Raw genomic sequence first — 15,300 nt, forward strand, 5'->3', positions numbered from 1 at the left:
AAAAAAAAAAAAAAAATCAAAATGAAAATGATAGTTCTTTGCTTGCTTTGCTATTTCTTATGTAAACAAAGAGCGTATTTATCTATATATATATAAAATATGTTATTTTACAGGGCCTAAAATGAAGAAAACTACAATGAAAAAAAATAATTTAGAGAAAAAATTAAAAATCATTAAAGAGTTAGAAAAGGATGTAAAAATTGTAGCATTGGCCAGGAAATACAGCATAAATGAATGTAGCATATGATGAATTAGACAAGATGCTGAGAAAATTCATTGGCTGCAAAAAAGCAATACAAAATTGAGAAATCCTATAAGAGAAAACTGAAAAATCACTGGCTTTGTGGTTAGAGGATCATAATAAAAATAGAATAGCATTAGTAGAGGCATATGATGTAAGAAAGCAAGCTTATGCAGCATCAGCCCAAAAAAAAAAAAAAAAAAAAACCTCCTATTTCACCCCTCCAAATTCCTGTCCAGCTCAGCCTTAAATTTATTTAGGCTATTTCTTCCACATCAAAAGATTGATATCTTCCACAACAAAAGATTGAAGCCTGTTCCACCAGTCAACTACCCACTCGCTAAAGGCAAATTTCCGCACATCTATTCTACAATTGTCTTTCTTCAATTTGAATCTGTGCCCCCTCAGGTTTTTGATCTGAGCAAAAGGAAGAATCCCATCAGCATTCAGCTTCCTCAACCCATTCAAGGCCTTATACACCTCAATCAGATCACCTTGCAAGTGCCTACTCTCCAGACGCTGCAATTTGCAGAACTTAAGCCTTTCTTGGTAAGAGCATCCCCATTGTTCCCCTCACCAATCTTGTTGCCCTTCTTTGTACTCGTTCTACCAACTCTACATCCTTCCTAAAATGAGGCCTCCAGACCTGTACACAGTACTCTAGGTGTGGCCTGACCATTGCCTTGTATAACGGGATAATCACCTCTCTGTCCCTGCTAGCAAATTCCTGTATATCATTGACAAGACTCCATGACCTGCCCTGGCAGCCCCTCTGCACTGCTCAGCAAACTTCATATTTGACTGCACAATTATCCCCAGGTCTTTTTCACTTTCCACATTCCCTGAATGTAGTGCGACACAGTTGGTACGTTACTGTTGGGTTATTGCTACCCATATGCAGTACTTTGCATTTGTAAATGTTAAACTTCAGTTGCCACTTTTCAGCCCATTTGCCCAACTCATCTAGATCCAGTTGGAGTAGCATACTGTCTTTACTGTCGTTAACAACCCTGCCAACCTTTGTATCATCTGCAAACTTGGACATTAAACCTGATATACCTTCATCAATATCATTGATAAATATACAAAACAACAATGGACCCAACGCCAAACCCTGGGGAACTCCACTAATAACATTTGCCCATGAAGAGCAGTGTCCATTGATTACCACTCTCTGTCATCTCTCACTCAACCATTCCTTTATCCATTGTAGCAACTTACACTTAATGCCATACCTCTCCAATTTGTACAGCAGTCTTCCATGTGCAACAGTATCAAAAGCTTTCCTGAAATCCAAGTGTATGATATCAAAATTATTTTTGGCATTCAGTTCTTTTGTGACCACATCATAGTATCCAATGTGTTAGATTAACACCTCCCTTTAACAAACCCATGCTCTGTCTTATCTATTACTGCAGTCTTGTGTAGAAGATCCTGCAGTGTTTCTTTAACCAGTGATTCCATTATTTTTCCCAGAACACCAGTTAAACTAACACAGGTCTATAGTTACCTGTGTCACCTTTTGAACCCCATTTGTGAATTGATGATACATTTTCACACCTCCAGTCCATGGGGACCTCCCCTGAGTATAAGGAAGCTATCATAATTATGGCTAGGGTTTGCTTATTTCCTTTGCTGCCTCCTTTAATATAACTGGATAGATCCCATCCACCCCAGGTGTCTTTTTTATGTTTAACTTCAACAATTTCTCCTCCAATTTGTTCTCAGTTATTACAAAATCACTTAGCTCCCTGTTGGAGTTTGATAAACTTCTGGCACTCCTCTCATTGAATAGCTCCTCATATGTGAATGTGGATGCAGAATTCTCATTCAGTTTATCAGCTACCTGAAAATGATTATCAATAGTCAACTCATCTCTGTTAAGTGGTCCAATCTGATTCATCTCTTTCCTTCTAGAGTTTACATAAGTAAAGAACTCTTTGCTGTTTTTCTTTGCATCCTTTGCCAAAGATTTTTTGTAATCTACTTTCGCCTGCCTAACCTCCTTTGTGACTTGATTACAGACTAGTTTATATCTGCCATAGGCTTCTGTGTCACCTAATACTTTGTATGCATCCCATACATTTTTCTTCTCTGTCACAAGCCTCATTAGTTCATCTGACTTCCATATAGGCCTAAACCTTGAATAGTATTCTTAGTTGAAATGAAAATCCTATTAGCCTCAAAAATTAAGTCCCTGAAGGCTTTCCATTTAGAATTAAATGTTGGTAACATCATCAGTTGATCCCACTCTACAGATTTTAAAACCTATCTGAGATCCCTGTAGTTACCTTTACGAAAGCAAAAACCCTTCCCTTTACCCTTGATGGTAGTTACGTCTTTAAGTAAATCCCACATTAGTACATTGTGATAACTGTCACCCAGTGGTTCCTTTATCTGCAAATTCTTAATGCATGAATAATCACTGCTGATAATCAGATCAAGCGTATTAATCCCTCTGGTTGCCTCTCGAACATGTTCTGTTGAAAAAAGCCTTGCTAATGTGCGAATGACCAATCCACAAGTTCCAGTCAATATGTGTAAAGTTAAAATCCCCCATTATAAGGTATTCTGATTTACTGGCCCACTCTATTTCTCTGCACAAATGGTCATTATACTCATCAGATTCATTAGGCCTATAACGCACACCTACTCTCATTTTTCTTTTCCCAGTGCTTACGTTACACCAAATAGACTCAACATTGCATTGCATTGTCCACCAGCATCAATTGGAAGCACTTCCTTAAATTTTGTGTTTCTTAACTAACACAAACTCCTCCCTTCCTGTTCTGTCTATCCTTTCTGTACACATTGTTCTCTCCAAATTCCAATTCTGCACTGCTTATGTCTGTGTGACACCAGATCTCTGATATCCCAACAATATCTGCCTTTGATGTCCCTTTGAATACCTATTAGTTCTGATGTTATTTGCACCAGAGCTCTGCAGATTTTTATTTTCTTGCAAGAAGAAGTCATTCAGCCAATGCAGATGTCTTTGAGGCCAATCTAAAATTAATGGGTGGAGCAGCCAGTGCTGGTACGGAAGCTGCTTCCTTGTATTTGACAACTTTAAAGGATATTATTGGAATGAGGGTATCTAGCAAGCTGTATCTTTAATGCTAATGAGACCAGTTTATTTTTGGAGTGTATGCCAAGCCGCCAAATATCCATTTCAAAAGAAGAGAGAATCTCCCCAGCTTTCAAAGTTTCAAAAGACAGGTCAACACTTTTGTTATGTAACAATGCAGAGGGTGACTTTAAGTCCAAACCATGTCATAAAATCCTTTTGCTTTTAAGGAAATATAAAAAAGCTACTTACCACTTCATTGGAAATTGAGCAGAAAAGCCAGAAGCCAGAATCTTCGAGAATTGATTTCTAAATTGCTTTAGTGTCAAAGCAAAAAATATTGTCTGAAGAGAGACATCGCATTCAAAATTGTGCATTATTCTTGACAGTGCACCCAGTTATCTTGAACATTTATCTGATTTGCACCCAAATGTGAAAGTTACCTTTCTTCCAGTGAATTCAACTTTGTTAATTCAGCTGATCAAGGTATTATAGCCACCTTTAAACTCTGTTACCTCAAAAGATCTTTTTCACAATTGATGGAAGCTACTGATGGAACAAATTATTGGTGGAATTATAACATTCTTGATGCTGTAAAAAATATTGTTTCCCTGGAATTAACTTAAGAACTCAACAATGAAAGCAGCTTGGAAAATGTTGTGATCAGAAAGCTGTGTTCTAGAAGCCACGGTAGAAATGTTAGAGGTTGTGAGAATTGGAAGAATGATTAGTGGAGCAGCCTTCAAAGACCAGCAAATATTATAGAAGCCCTTGAAGCTCATAGAGAATAGTTATCAGTGGACAATATTTTATCACAATGTGAAGAAGATAACAAAAACAATGAAACAAATAAAACTAAGGAAGATGCAGAGAGAGCAACACACAAAAAGTTGACTCTGAAAAAACTGGTTGAGTTTTTAAAAATTGCAAGTCAGCTTAGCGAAGAAGCTCTGGATATGGATCCTAATTTGGAGAGGAGCTTAAAATTTCATAGAAGTTTATCATTAACTTTAACTCCTTATGAAGAATTATACACAGAAAAACAGTGTGCTGCTAAGCGAACAACTTTTAATTTTTTTCAAAAAGTGCCAGTTATTGTTGCAAATTTATCAGAGCAGGACAGTGTCGAAGAAGCAATGGATTTAGATTAAAAATTTTGATGTATTACTAAGCATAATTTTTTGTTATTTTGTTTTGTGTTATTAAATATTTTTTTTTGTGAATAAAGGGATTTTTTTTTTTTTTTTTTTTTTTTTTTTTTTTCAATTAAATTTTTTTTTGTGTACAGGAATGGAATCCAATTATTTCATATAAACTATGTTTTCCATTGCACAGATTTGTACTTTGCGGTGTTTTCCCACAACATAATCCGTGCACAAATTGAGGGATGACCGTATATCTATATTTGATGGTGTTTTTATATTTTCCTACTTTTTTTGATTTATATGCATTCTGATGCAGTGATCTATTTGTAAATTAAGAATTGCGTATCTTTTTTTATGCTTGGACTTTGTGCACCTTATCTTAAGCTTCCCATGCATTAAATAACCAAATGAAAACAGTCTTTAGTTAACTTTGTTATAATAATCTTGTGCTCTGTTCTTGAGATTTACCCATATAGTTTCTTTACATTAATTTCTGCCTTGTATATATTTTAAAGCTTTATAGATTATTTTTTCTTTGTTGCTGCTGTAATAGAAAACAAAAATTGTCAGTTAAGGTACTACAGGTGACTCTTTATTATTTGCTAGTTATTACAGCAGACTCTCGATTAACCCACTTCAAGGCTCCAAATTAAAAAAAAAAAAATTAACCAGAAATAAAATTCAAATAATAACTAGAATAGGTATAAACATATTTTACAAGTTGTAAATAAGTGACAAGAACCTATTATCTTGCAAACCCCGCTGTCTTCACATCCGCCACTTAAAAAAAAAAAAGAGAGAGAGAGAGAGAGAGAGAGAGAGAGAGAGAGAGAGAGAGAGAGAGAGAGAGAGAGGCAAAATGTTTAGTTTGTTTTAGTGCATCGATTGTTATGTTCAATCAGCACAACAACAAAAGGCAAATTTTGTTTCGTTATTTATATCAGGAATATCGGAATTTTTATTATTATTATTTATTTTTTATTTATTTATTTATTTATTTAGTTTTTTGTTTGGAAATCGCGAAAATGATGGGCAAACTCAAGAGTTATTCTTTCAGTTAAACAAAAACTTTAAATTATTCAAAAGTTTGAAAACGGTGCATTTGTTAAATCTCTAATGAACCATTATAATGTTGGTGACCAAACCATACGCAACACTGTAAAAAATAAAGGGAAGCTATTAGATTTAAAATTGACATTGAAAAAAATAAAGGGAAGCTATTAGATTTAAAATTGACATTGAAAAAAATAAAGGGAAGCATCGTATCGGACACGCAAGTATTACGTGGTAAGGTTTTTCATTTTTTTATCCATCACCATACTTTTTACGTAGGTTGCTGAACATTTTTCAATACAGTAAGTCCCCGACTTACGTTATTTATATATTTTTTATATGACTATTTCAGTGAAGGGGACACACACAATTCACTATAATACTGTAACTTATTATCGGTATTATCGCAAATGGAATAAAATCGAGTTTACTTCCCATTTATAATGAATTGCAGTAACAGAAAAGCCCAGTAACCCGGAAAGTGCAAATTGTTTTATTGTAGTCTTCTTCAAGAGGAGTGTTTCATGGATTTCTTCAGCCTACAAGTTATTTTTTGGTAGGAATTTTTTCACGCCATAAAGTGCGATTCAGATGTCTTGGTCAGTTAAGCAGTGGGCTGTCATGCACTCCCGTACTCTATCCATTCATGTCCTCCTAGGTCTTCCTCTTCTCCTTCTTCCAGGAGATATCCATTCCAGGATAGCCTTTGGATGGTAGTGACACCCAGAAACGTGCTTTAGTAAAATGTGAGCTTGCGTGGGGTGATAATAGTGAGTTTTCGCCTTAACCCTGTGAAGTTCTTTTCAGAAAATTTAATTTCGACTGTTATCGTGGTGTCGACTAAGAGATAAGTGACAGCGGTACTTGTAAACCTATCAAAAAAAGGAAAGCGATCGAGTTGGATCAGAAAATTAAAATAATAAAGATATATAAAAATGGCCAAACATTAACAAGTATCGTGGGGAATCCAGATTTGTCAGTGGCAACGATGAACATGATAATTAAGGAGAAAGACAGAATACGAGCAGCGGTGAAGGGATCGGTACCAATTAAGTCAACTATAACAACCAAAGCTACAAAACACATATCAATCTTTACAGTACTAACATGTGCTTTTTTCTTCCTTTTATGTTTTCTTATGTGCCACTCAAGCTACTTCACTGCCATCCCCAGTTAGTTTTTAATTGAACTAATTAAAAATATATAACTATTTTTCTTCATTCTTCTGAGGATATTATGTGATTTTTGTAATTTTGTCATATCAGGGATAAGTAGCAATATTTTATTAGTCATTCCCGAGTTACGTAAGAAGTCCTGGAAAGTTATCTCTTATGTACGTCAGGGACTTGCTGTATTTTTGGATTAACCGGGAATTTATTTCTACCATCTATCCCAGAAAATCGAGAGAGTACTGTATTTCCATTTTTGTTGAACAACAGCCACTCTATGATAAGAGTAATTTAAATCTTTTGATAATATTTAGCAAAGTGTAATTTTTAATTATTTTTTTCACATTTAACTAATGTAATAAACTTGAACCCAAACTACATTAATTTATTTTAAATTTTAATACAGTGTGCCAAGTTTCAGGAAATTAAAAGAAGATACACTAATAAAAATTGCTGATATATTAGAAGAGGTAAGTGGTTTCATTAAAAAATATACATTTCTTGCTTATTCAATTTTTATAGAAGACTCTGTAGTTAGAAAGCTAGCAAATGTGGTGGTTCAAAAAGTACATAGGATGATCTAATGTATTACTGGGACAACCCTGAAATTTTTTCTAGGAACTGCTATTCATTAGGTGTAAATGCAGCTGTTGTGTAATAGTATCATTGTAAAGTTACATTTACATTTGGATACATGTATAAGGCCTCCATTGCCGAGTGGTCAGGAGCGGGAGTGCAGTAGCATATGCTCTTTGAGTAGACCGGGGTTCAAGCCCCTGACTGCTAAATACTGTCGATCTGCCAACCCGCACTGGACCAGCGTGGCAGATCACGGTCCATTTCTCTCAGCATGAATTGTTGAGGAGGCTTCCATCCTGCAGTGGGTTGATAATGACTGCAGTTACCCCCCCTTTTTTTTTTTTTAACATGTATAAGATATATGTTGAAATGACATATACTATAGATGACAGTGCAAACCAAGATGACAGTTTTGGAAATACACCCTCAGGATGATAGAACAAGTATCCATAAGACACTCGTCCTATTTTTCCCAAAAAAGAGAAGGAAAAATTTTACTGGTGCAAACAGCCATTTCTTGGAAACAGGCTAAAGTAAATCCTAAACTTAAATAATGCACACAGTAACCAGGTGGCCTCCTTAGCCAGGTGGGCAGGAGCAGCAGTGCGTAGCACATGCTTCTTGATTAGACGGGTTCAAGCCTGTGACCACCAAATACGGAGGATGCGGAAAGGTCAGAGAATGACCACCGCATATCCCCAGAGCAATATGGCCTTAGTTGCTAATGCTCCTAAAAACCAAACAACAACAACAACAGTGGAATTGCTGTGGTTCTGCAGTAATATAAATCCACGACTTTCTTGATCAGTACCATCCTGCATCACCTCAAATAAGGCCCATGAGAGAGTAGCAATCAACACTGATTCTTAAATACCATCCAAGTATATTTCTGTACAAATGCCTTTTGGAAGCCATAGCAGTACGCATCGCGATATACAAGGTGTGGCAATAAAGCTCCCAGACTGCAATAAAAAGAACACAGCGAAGGAGCTCAAAAATGGTTTTATTTTTATTCAAACTGATCACCGCCTGATTGAATGCGCTTATTACACCTTTTTAAAATTTTCTGAAAAGAATCAGTGAAGGCATTCAAAGAGATGATGTTCGGTTCGGGGATTATGTTTTTATTTATGTCCTTAACGCCCTGAAATCTCTTTCCTCTGAGGGCAGTTTTTCACTTTAGAAAAAAGGAAGAAGTCCATGCTGGTGCTAGATTGGAGAGTAGGGTGAAAGTTGATCTATGTTTCATCAGAAACTTTTTCGCAATCTGAAAACTACTCACAAATGATACCCAACTACTTGAAACTGAAATCAAGTAAGTTTCAGACAGTAGACCGTTTAGATGCAAACCTCCCTATACTAGATGAGCAGATTATATCAGTTCAATTTATAGAAAATGCTGATATTATAGACATTACAAATGATAGTGGCAAGCAAAGTGCAATTCAAACTGCTCATAGCCATCATAGGCACTGTATTTTCTGTTGGAATGATCAATGTAGCAAAACCAAAAAGAGAAGCATAAGTCCTGGACCCTATTCTGGAAATATCTCCCCACTGACAATCTTATTAATTACAAAAAAGCTAGAAAAAAAGTCCCTATACATTAAAAAAAAATTTTTTTTTTTTTACGAAAACCTCAAACATGAGAGGTTTTAGAACCAATAGTGCTTAGTACCGTGCTTGAGTGGAGAAGATGAAAGAAGATATTTGTTGACATTAGACTTGAACTTCTGTAGACTGTAATTTTCAGAATTACGTATGAAGGAAGGTTGTTCCAGAAAACGGCAGTTGAATGAATAAATGAGGAAGATGAAAAGTTGGTTCTGTGAGTTTGAAGTTGGACAGTAAATGGATGTTGGCTGGTGATGGCACATGTTTGGACTGTTTTGAAAGAGAGAGCGGGAATTATAGAAGCCAATTCAGAAGAACAGTGCCAATGGAAGTATCTGTAGAAGAGGCATGCATAGGAAACAGTACATCTATGAGACAGAGTGGAGAGAGACTCTGTTAGACATGAGTCATTAATTAACCTAAGTGCCCACTTCTGAATGGAATCTAGGAGCCCGAGAGAGGTTTTGGGGGGCACCGCCCCAGATGTAGGAACAATATTCTATGGTAGGGTGGATTTGCGATTTGTACAGAGTGAACAGCTGTTTGAAAGAAAAGTAACACTGAGAGCGAAAGAGAAAACAAAGTTTTTTGAAGCAGAGGAAGCAATATTTGTAATGTGCTTGTGCCAACAGAGATTAGAAGTCGGGGTAATCCCCAAAAGAGAGATATCATCTTGCCTAGAAATCGGAGTGTCACCAAACATAAGAATAGGAGCAGAAGAATCCTTTTTGCGAGATATAAGACAGGACTGAGTTTTAGAAGGATTGAAATCAACTAAGTTGTCTTTGCCCCACTGGAGAATTAGCTGGAGATCGGCATTGAAGCTGATTCAGCAGGGGCAAGGTTTTTCAAAATGGAAAGTGGAATGCAATTGCTATCATCAGCAAAACTATGGATAGGATTTCCAGTCAATGAAAGAAGGTCATTGATATACAAGAGGAAAAGAGTGGGGGAAAGAACTGAACCTTGTGGGGACACCAGCATTAGTGGAGAAGTTAGAAGACAGAGAGCCATCTACCCTCAGTGAGCGTCAGAGAGAAAACTGAATAACCAATTACAAAAAACGGTTGGCAAACCATACAATGGAAGCTTGTTTAGAAAACCTTTATGCCAAACACGATCGAAAACCTTTGAGATGTCAAGGGCAACTGCTTGTGTTTCACCAAACTTTTCCATTGAATTTGTCCATAAATGGGTAACATAAGCCAGAATATTACCAGTGGATTGACACTGACGAATCGATACTAGCGATTTGTTAATCAGATGGAAGGTTTCTAGGTAGTTTAAGAGTTGGTAGTTAATTGATTTCTCCATTACTTTAGAAAGGCAGAAGTAATTGCACTGGGATGATAATTCAATGGGAGGGATTTGTCACTCTTTTTAGGAACTGGCTGGATATGAACAAATTTCCAAGCAGAAGGAAGAATGCCTTTTGGATAAGAAAGTGAAAAAAGGCGGAAAAGAACAGGAGTAAATTCAGTGTCATAGGTTTTGAGAACAAGTGGAGAAATACCATCAGGACCTGGAGCTTTCTAGCATCAAGATTCGTCAAAATCCTTCTGACATCCTTTAGACGGAAGACCACAGGAGGCATTGAATGGAGTGTGTTGGGAATGTTGGGAGGTGTTTTACCAAGTTCATTAATACATGAGTTGGAAGATAAAATGGGATGCTTGCAGGTCAGCTTTATCCTTGGCTTAAGTGACAATAGAACCATCTGGTTTTGACATGGGAACAGAGATGGGCAAAAGTTGCGGCCAATAGCTTTGGCAAGAGAGCAGAATACTCGGCTACCATTAGGGCAAGAAGCAAGTTTTCTACTCTTAACCTGTTCAAAATGTAGTTTGGAATGATTAATGACTGCTTTACAATTGTTGCGAGCTTTGTTGTAGGCAGTAAATGAAACTGAAGAATTGGAAATGCACCAATCACGATATGCAACGTTCTTCTCTTGAACAGTCTTAGCACATTTATTGGAAAACCAAGGTTTAGATAAAGGAGGAGATTTTAAAGTGGAGTGTGGAATAAAGGATTCCATTCCCACAAGAATAATTTCACTGACACGATCTGAGCAAAGGTTGACATCAGAAGTTTTGAAACAGTAATCTGACGAATGAAAAGAAGAAAAGAAATCTCCCTTGTCATCCCATTTTGCTTTCTTGTAATGCCAAACAACACGAGGTTGGGAATAGCCATGAGATAAAGGCTCCAGTGGAGAAGAAACAATCGCCAAGTTGCGATCTGAGGTGCCTGAAAGACCACTCACTTCGACCACCATGTACTTAGAAGGGTTGTTTGTGAGAAAAAGATCAAGCATATTGGTTGTATGGTTAGGATTGTCCGGTATTCTGGTAGGTAAATGAACAATCTGTGCGCAGTCATTAGTAATTGCAAAAGCCTCAGCATCTCGGACAGCTGGGTCTATATGACAAAAAAATTTGAAGCCAGCTGGAATTGTGAACATTAAAATCACCAAGGAAAATTGCCTCACTCTTAGGACAGTTGGACTCGAGAAAGTCGTTGCAAAGAGCTCCACATGATTATTGGAGTTCGGAGAACAGTAAAGACAACAGATGAATTTGACAGAATGAGGTAAAGAGATTTTAAGCCAGAGAGGATCGAAAAGTGGAGATTCCAAATTACCAAGTCTCTGACAGGAAATACCGGAACGGACATATGCACAAGTACTTCCTTTGAGGCGAAAGGAATCATACAGCATATAATTTGGGCAGCTGAGATGAGCAGTGTTTGAATTAATCAATAACTGAGATTCTGTCAGAAAAAGTACACGGGGTATGGCAGACTGTTAGTGGAAATGGACATCGTTGAGATTAGAACGAAGACTATGTATGTTTGTGAAATGAACTAGGAAAAGTTTGGGAGGTTTATATCTTTTCACAGATTAGCTTGTTCTATTAGTTTGACAATTCATGGTGTATTCAAAAGTAAGAAAAAGTTGGGGGGGACATGCTTTATGAAATAATGAAATTTTTGTATATGACATACACATGGTAAGAATATATTCAGATCCTTGACAATGCCCCCCACATACCCACTACTTGGACTCCCTCCAGTCACTATCTGGCAGAGTAGAGGTAGCAAAATTATACACTAGCTGATTCGGAAGCCTCTTAGAGTACTAACTAGTGGCCAGCCTTCGAACACCATTTTCGAGCTGTTTCCTTGAAATGTAAAGAAATTTGTATCTCTCCATGCTGTTCATCATAACCTCAAAAGACATCAGTCGTACTGCTTGAGGGAAGAGATGGGAAAGGGTTGACTGGAACTTAGCTCTGGAGACTAAACTTGAAGTGATTCCACCACTTCAAGCCTCCAATAAGCAAAGTGGTGGTATTGCACCAATTGATAAGAGTCATCTACCACCTAGTATTGCCTGGTAATACAGAGGGGCAGAATTCCTCCTTGTGGTGTGGGCGCCACACTTCAACCCCTGCTTACGTTGGTTCACACTTAGGTGGACACCCACAGTGTCTTGTGCATGGGAGTTATACCCAGGATTACTAACAGTCCCACCTTTGTGAAGGTGCAAGTAGAGGCTGTCACAGACCTTTCAAACTTCGCTGAAATTGGGTCCACTTGACTTCCGTGTCATCTGAATATCAGTTCCATCAGCGTTTTAGACTCCCAGGTTGCAAGCACAGCTTGTCTGACATATCTGAGAGAATGTCTGCGATAACCTCAAGGACCAAAGACCATGTAATGAAAAAGCAAAAAAAAAAAAATCTTGTACCTGCTTCATTTACACTTAATTCAGATTAAGTGAAAAAGTAGAAAAAGTTATTGCAGGTCATGTGCTTCCAGAATGAAGTGAAGGTGCCGTAAATTTGTCACTTTGACTTGAGAGTGAAATAGGGATATGTGTCTGGAGCAGGGGTACTACATGAAAGATAAATAGTGAATGAAACTATTGTGTTTTATTGAACTCATACAGAAATAATCTTTCAGTGTGGTCAACAGTGTTCAAGTGTTGTAAGTATTCTCATATGCACATAGAACACTACTCAGATTTGTACAGCACCATGTAGTGTTCTGTATTCATTTATGGTTTTGTTGACTTTGAACACTTTGCCACTGAATTAATAAAATTAAGGTAGCATTCTTTTCTCAAACTACTTCAATACAGTGGAATAGTTTCCCTGTTTCAATGCAGATATGCCCAATTTCTTTACTAATTTGCTGCATTGGACCATGGCAGTTCAGTAATAGGATTATAAAAATAAATTATTTTTACACACACACTATTTGACTGCTCATTTAGGTTTGATACTTTTAGTATTAATAGTAGCAATGATGTAAGAAAGCAAGCTTATATAGTATCGACCAAAAAAAAAAAAAAAGTACATAAAAAAAAGAGAAAATACTTCACTTTACACTTCTCACCTGCCCATCCCCTATAAAAGCTTGTTTAGTTCTTTCTTGAATTTATTAAAACTATCCACCTCCATAACACAGGTGGAAGTTTGTTCTAACAATCAGTCACCTGCTGGCTGAAGACAAATTTTCAACATCTATTGTGCAACCAGCCTTCCTCAGTTGAATTTATACCCCCTCACGTATGTAGTCTCCACAAGAGTCCCAAAAGGTCTGCAGTAGTTTAGCCACTTGTGCTGCTTGCAGCCCATGTGAGCACATTCGTATAGCCTGTAAAACAGAGCAGCATAAATGCTCAAATTGCAGTGGCCCCACACACTGGCTACTCTAGAGATTATCCCCTCTGAAATCGGGAAAAAAAGGGAAATTGAGGGGAGCGATTCTCCAACGCATCACAGCCAAAAGAAAACGTGCAACTTGTGAAATGTTATCAAACTTTCTGGAACAGAACATGATCTAGCCAAGGAGGATGTGTTTGTGTGTGCCAGGTGCAGAGAGTGTTTAGAAATTAGGCGTCAACACAGTTCTAATGGTGCCGACCGGACTAGCCAGGTGGGTAAAGTGCCTGCCTGGCAACCCAAAGGTTGCGGGTTCGATTCGCGCCTCGGGCTTGGATCAAAGTACTGCAAAAACCTTGGGAGGTGCATTATGGCCACAGAAGCCTATGCGCCAACAACTACCAAAAAAAAAAAAAAAAAAGTTCTAATGGGTGTCTATGAAAGCTTGAGGTGGAGGGTAGATGCCCTTGAAGAAATTAATAGGAGGGGCCCATCAAGGTCTCAGCTGCCCAACTGAATGCCAGAGCTCACTCCTGGGCATCAGACAACGCTGCGGCAATCTCCAAGGCAGAATGTGCTGGCCCCACAGGAGTTAGTTATTGTTGGTGACTGTATTGTCAGGGAGACGGAGAATATAATGTGTTAAAAGGATAGATGGAATAGGACCAGGGTATGTCTGCCAGGGGCAAAAGTCGATGACATTGTGAAGCATATATCATCTTTTAAGGGCACAAAAGGTGATATTGTTGTACACATTGGCACCAATGACATTAAGAGTAGAAGATCTGCAGATTTACTTAACAAGTACAGGTCAATGTTGCAAAAAAGTCGTGAGTTAGGGTTAAATTTGAAAGTGTTTGCAATTCTGCCTAGACATGATAGGAGGGAGTACATGATGAGAGCCTTGTCAGTCAATCCGGCCATGGAGGGAATGTGCAAGGCTCAAGGGGTAGAATTTTTTTCAGTGTTGTCTATGCTTGTTAACAGGAGAGACTGCTTCAACAGGGATGGGATACACTTAAATAGAAAGGGTTTGCTGATGCTATCGAGGCAGTGTCAGGTGGGTTGGAAAACTGCTAGCTTGGGGGATTCACAGGTTAAACGTAGCCACAGGCAGGGGTGAAGGTGATTCTTGCACTACTTCTATTAGACAAAGCAGCGGCCTGGAGCAAGGGGTGCTGGGGTTTTCGGGGACTGATGGCAGTCATCGTGAAACAGGTGGGTATATGGGATGTGTTAGGGTAACTAAGAATAAGGATAGGTGCATGTATACTTGCATGTATGCCAATGATAGAAGTATGGTAAATAAATTTGATGAATTTGAAGTGTTGGTCAAGACATCAAAGGAGGATATTGTTTGGATAGCAGAGAGGTGTCACACAGATATTAGGAATGCAGTATTGGAATTTGGGGAGTCAATGTGTACAGAAAGGATAGGAAGGGAGAATTAAGAAAATTAATTAATTTTCTTAATTAATTTTCTTATTAGAATTAATTAAGAAAAACATAAAATCAAAAGAAGTGCATACAGTTGATATAGATGAACAGTGCACTGTTGGCTCAGTTTGGTGTGACATAAGCACTGTGAAAGCAAAAATAAGAGTAGGAGTGTGTTATGTGTCTAATGACTCGAATCAGTACAATGAACAATCGTACAGAGAAATGGGGATTTTAACTTCCCAGATATTGACTGGAACTTGTGGGTTGGTCACTCGCACACTAGTATGACTTTTGTGGATTTATTGGATGATTGTTTTCTGCA

At 37.7% G+C, this 15,300-nt stretch overlaps 1 protein-coding gene across 1 annotated transcript in view; it reads left to right on the top strand.

Annotated features, from left to right (window-relative positions):
• The window catches only part of LOC150081686 (cGMP-dependent protein kinase, isozyme 2 forms cD4/T1/T3A/T3B-like), a 386,373-nt gene that overhangs the window by 203,333 nt on the left and 167,740 nt on the right, over positions 1–15,300 (top strand). Inside the window, exon 5 of the mRNA XM_090379551.1 lies at positions 7,082–7,145. Within this exon, the coding sequence (XP_090235677.1) occupies positions 7,082–7,145 (64 nt within the window). The remainder of the gene's footprint in view (positions 1–7,081; positions 7,146–15,300) is intronic.

Source organism: Mastigoproctus giganteus, chromosome 8 (assembly GCF_048544385.1).
Source record: "Mastigoproctus giganteus isolate SK-2022 chromosome 8, ASM4854438v1, whole genome shotgun sequence".
Lineage (NCBI taxonomy): Eukaryota > Metazoa > Arthropoda > Arachnida > Uropygi > Thelyphonidae > Mastigoproctus > Mastigoproctus giganteus.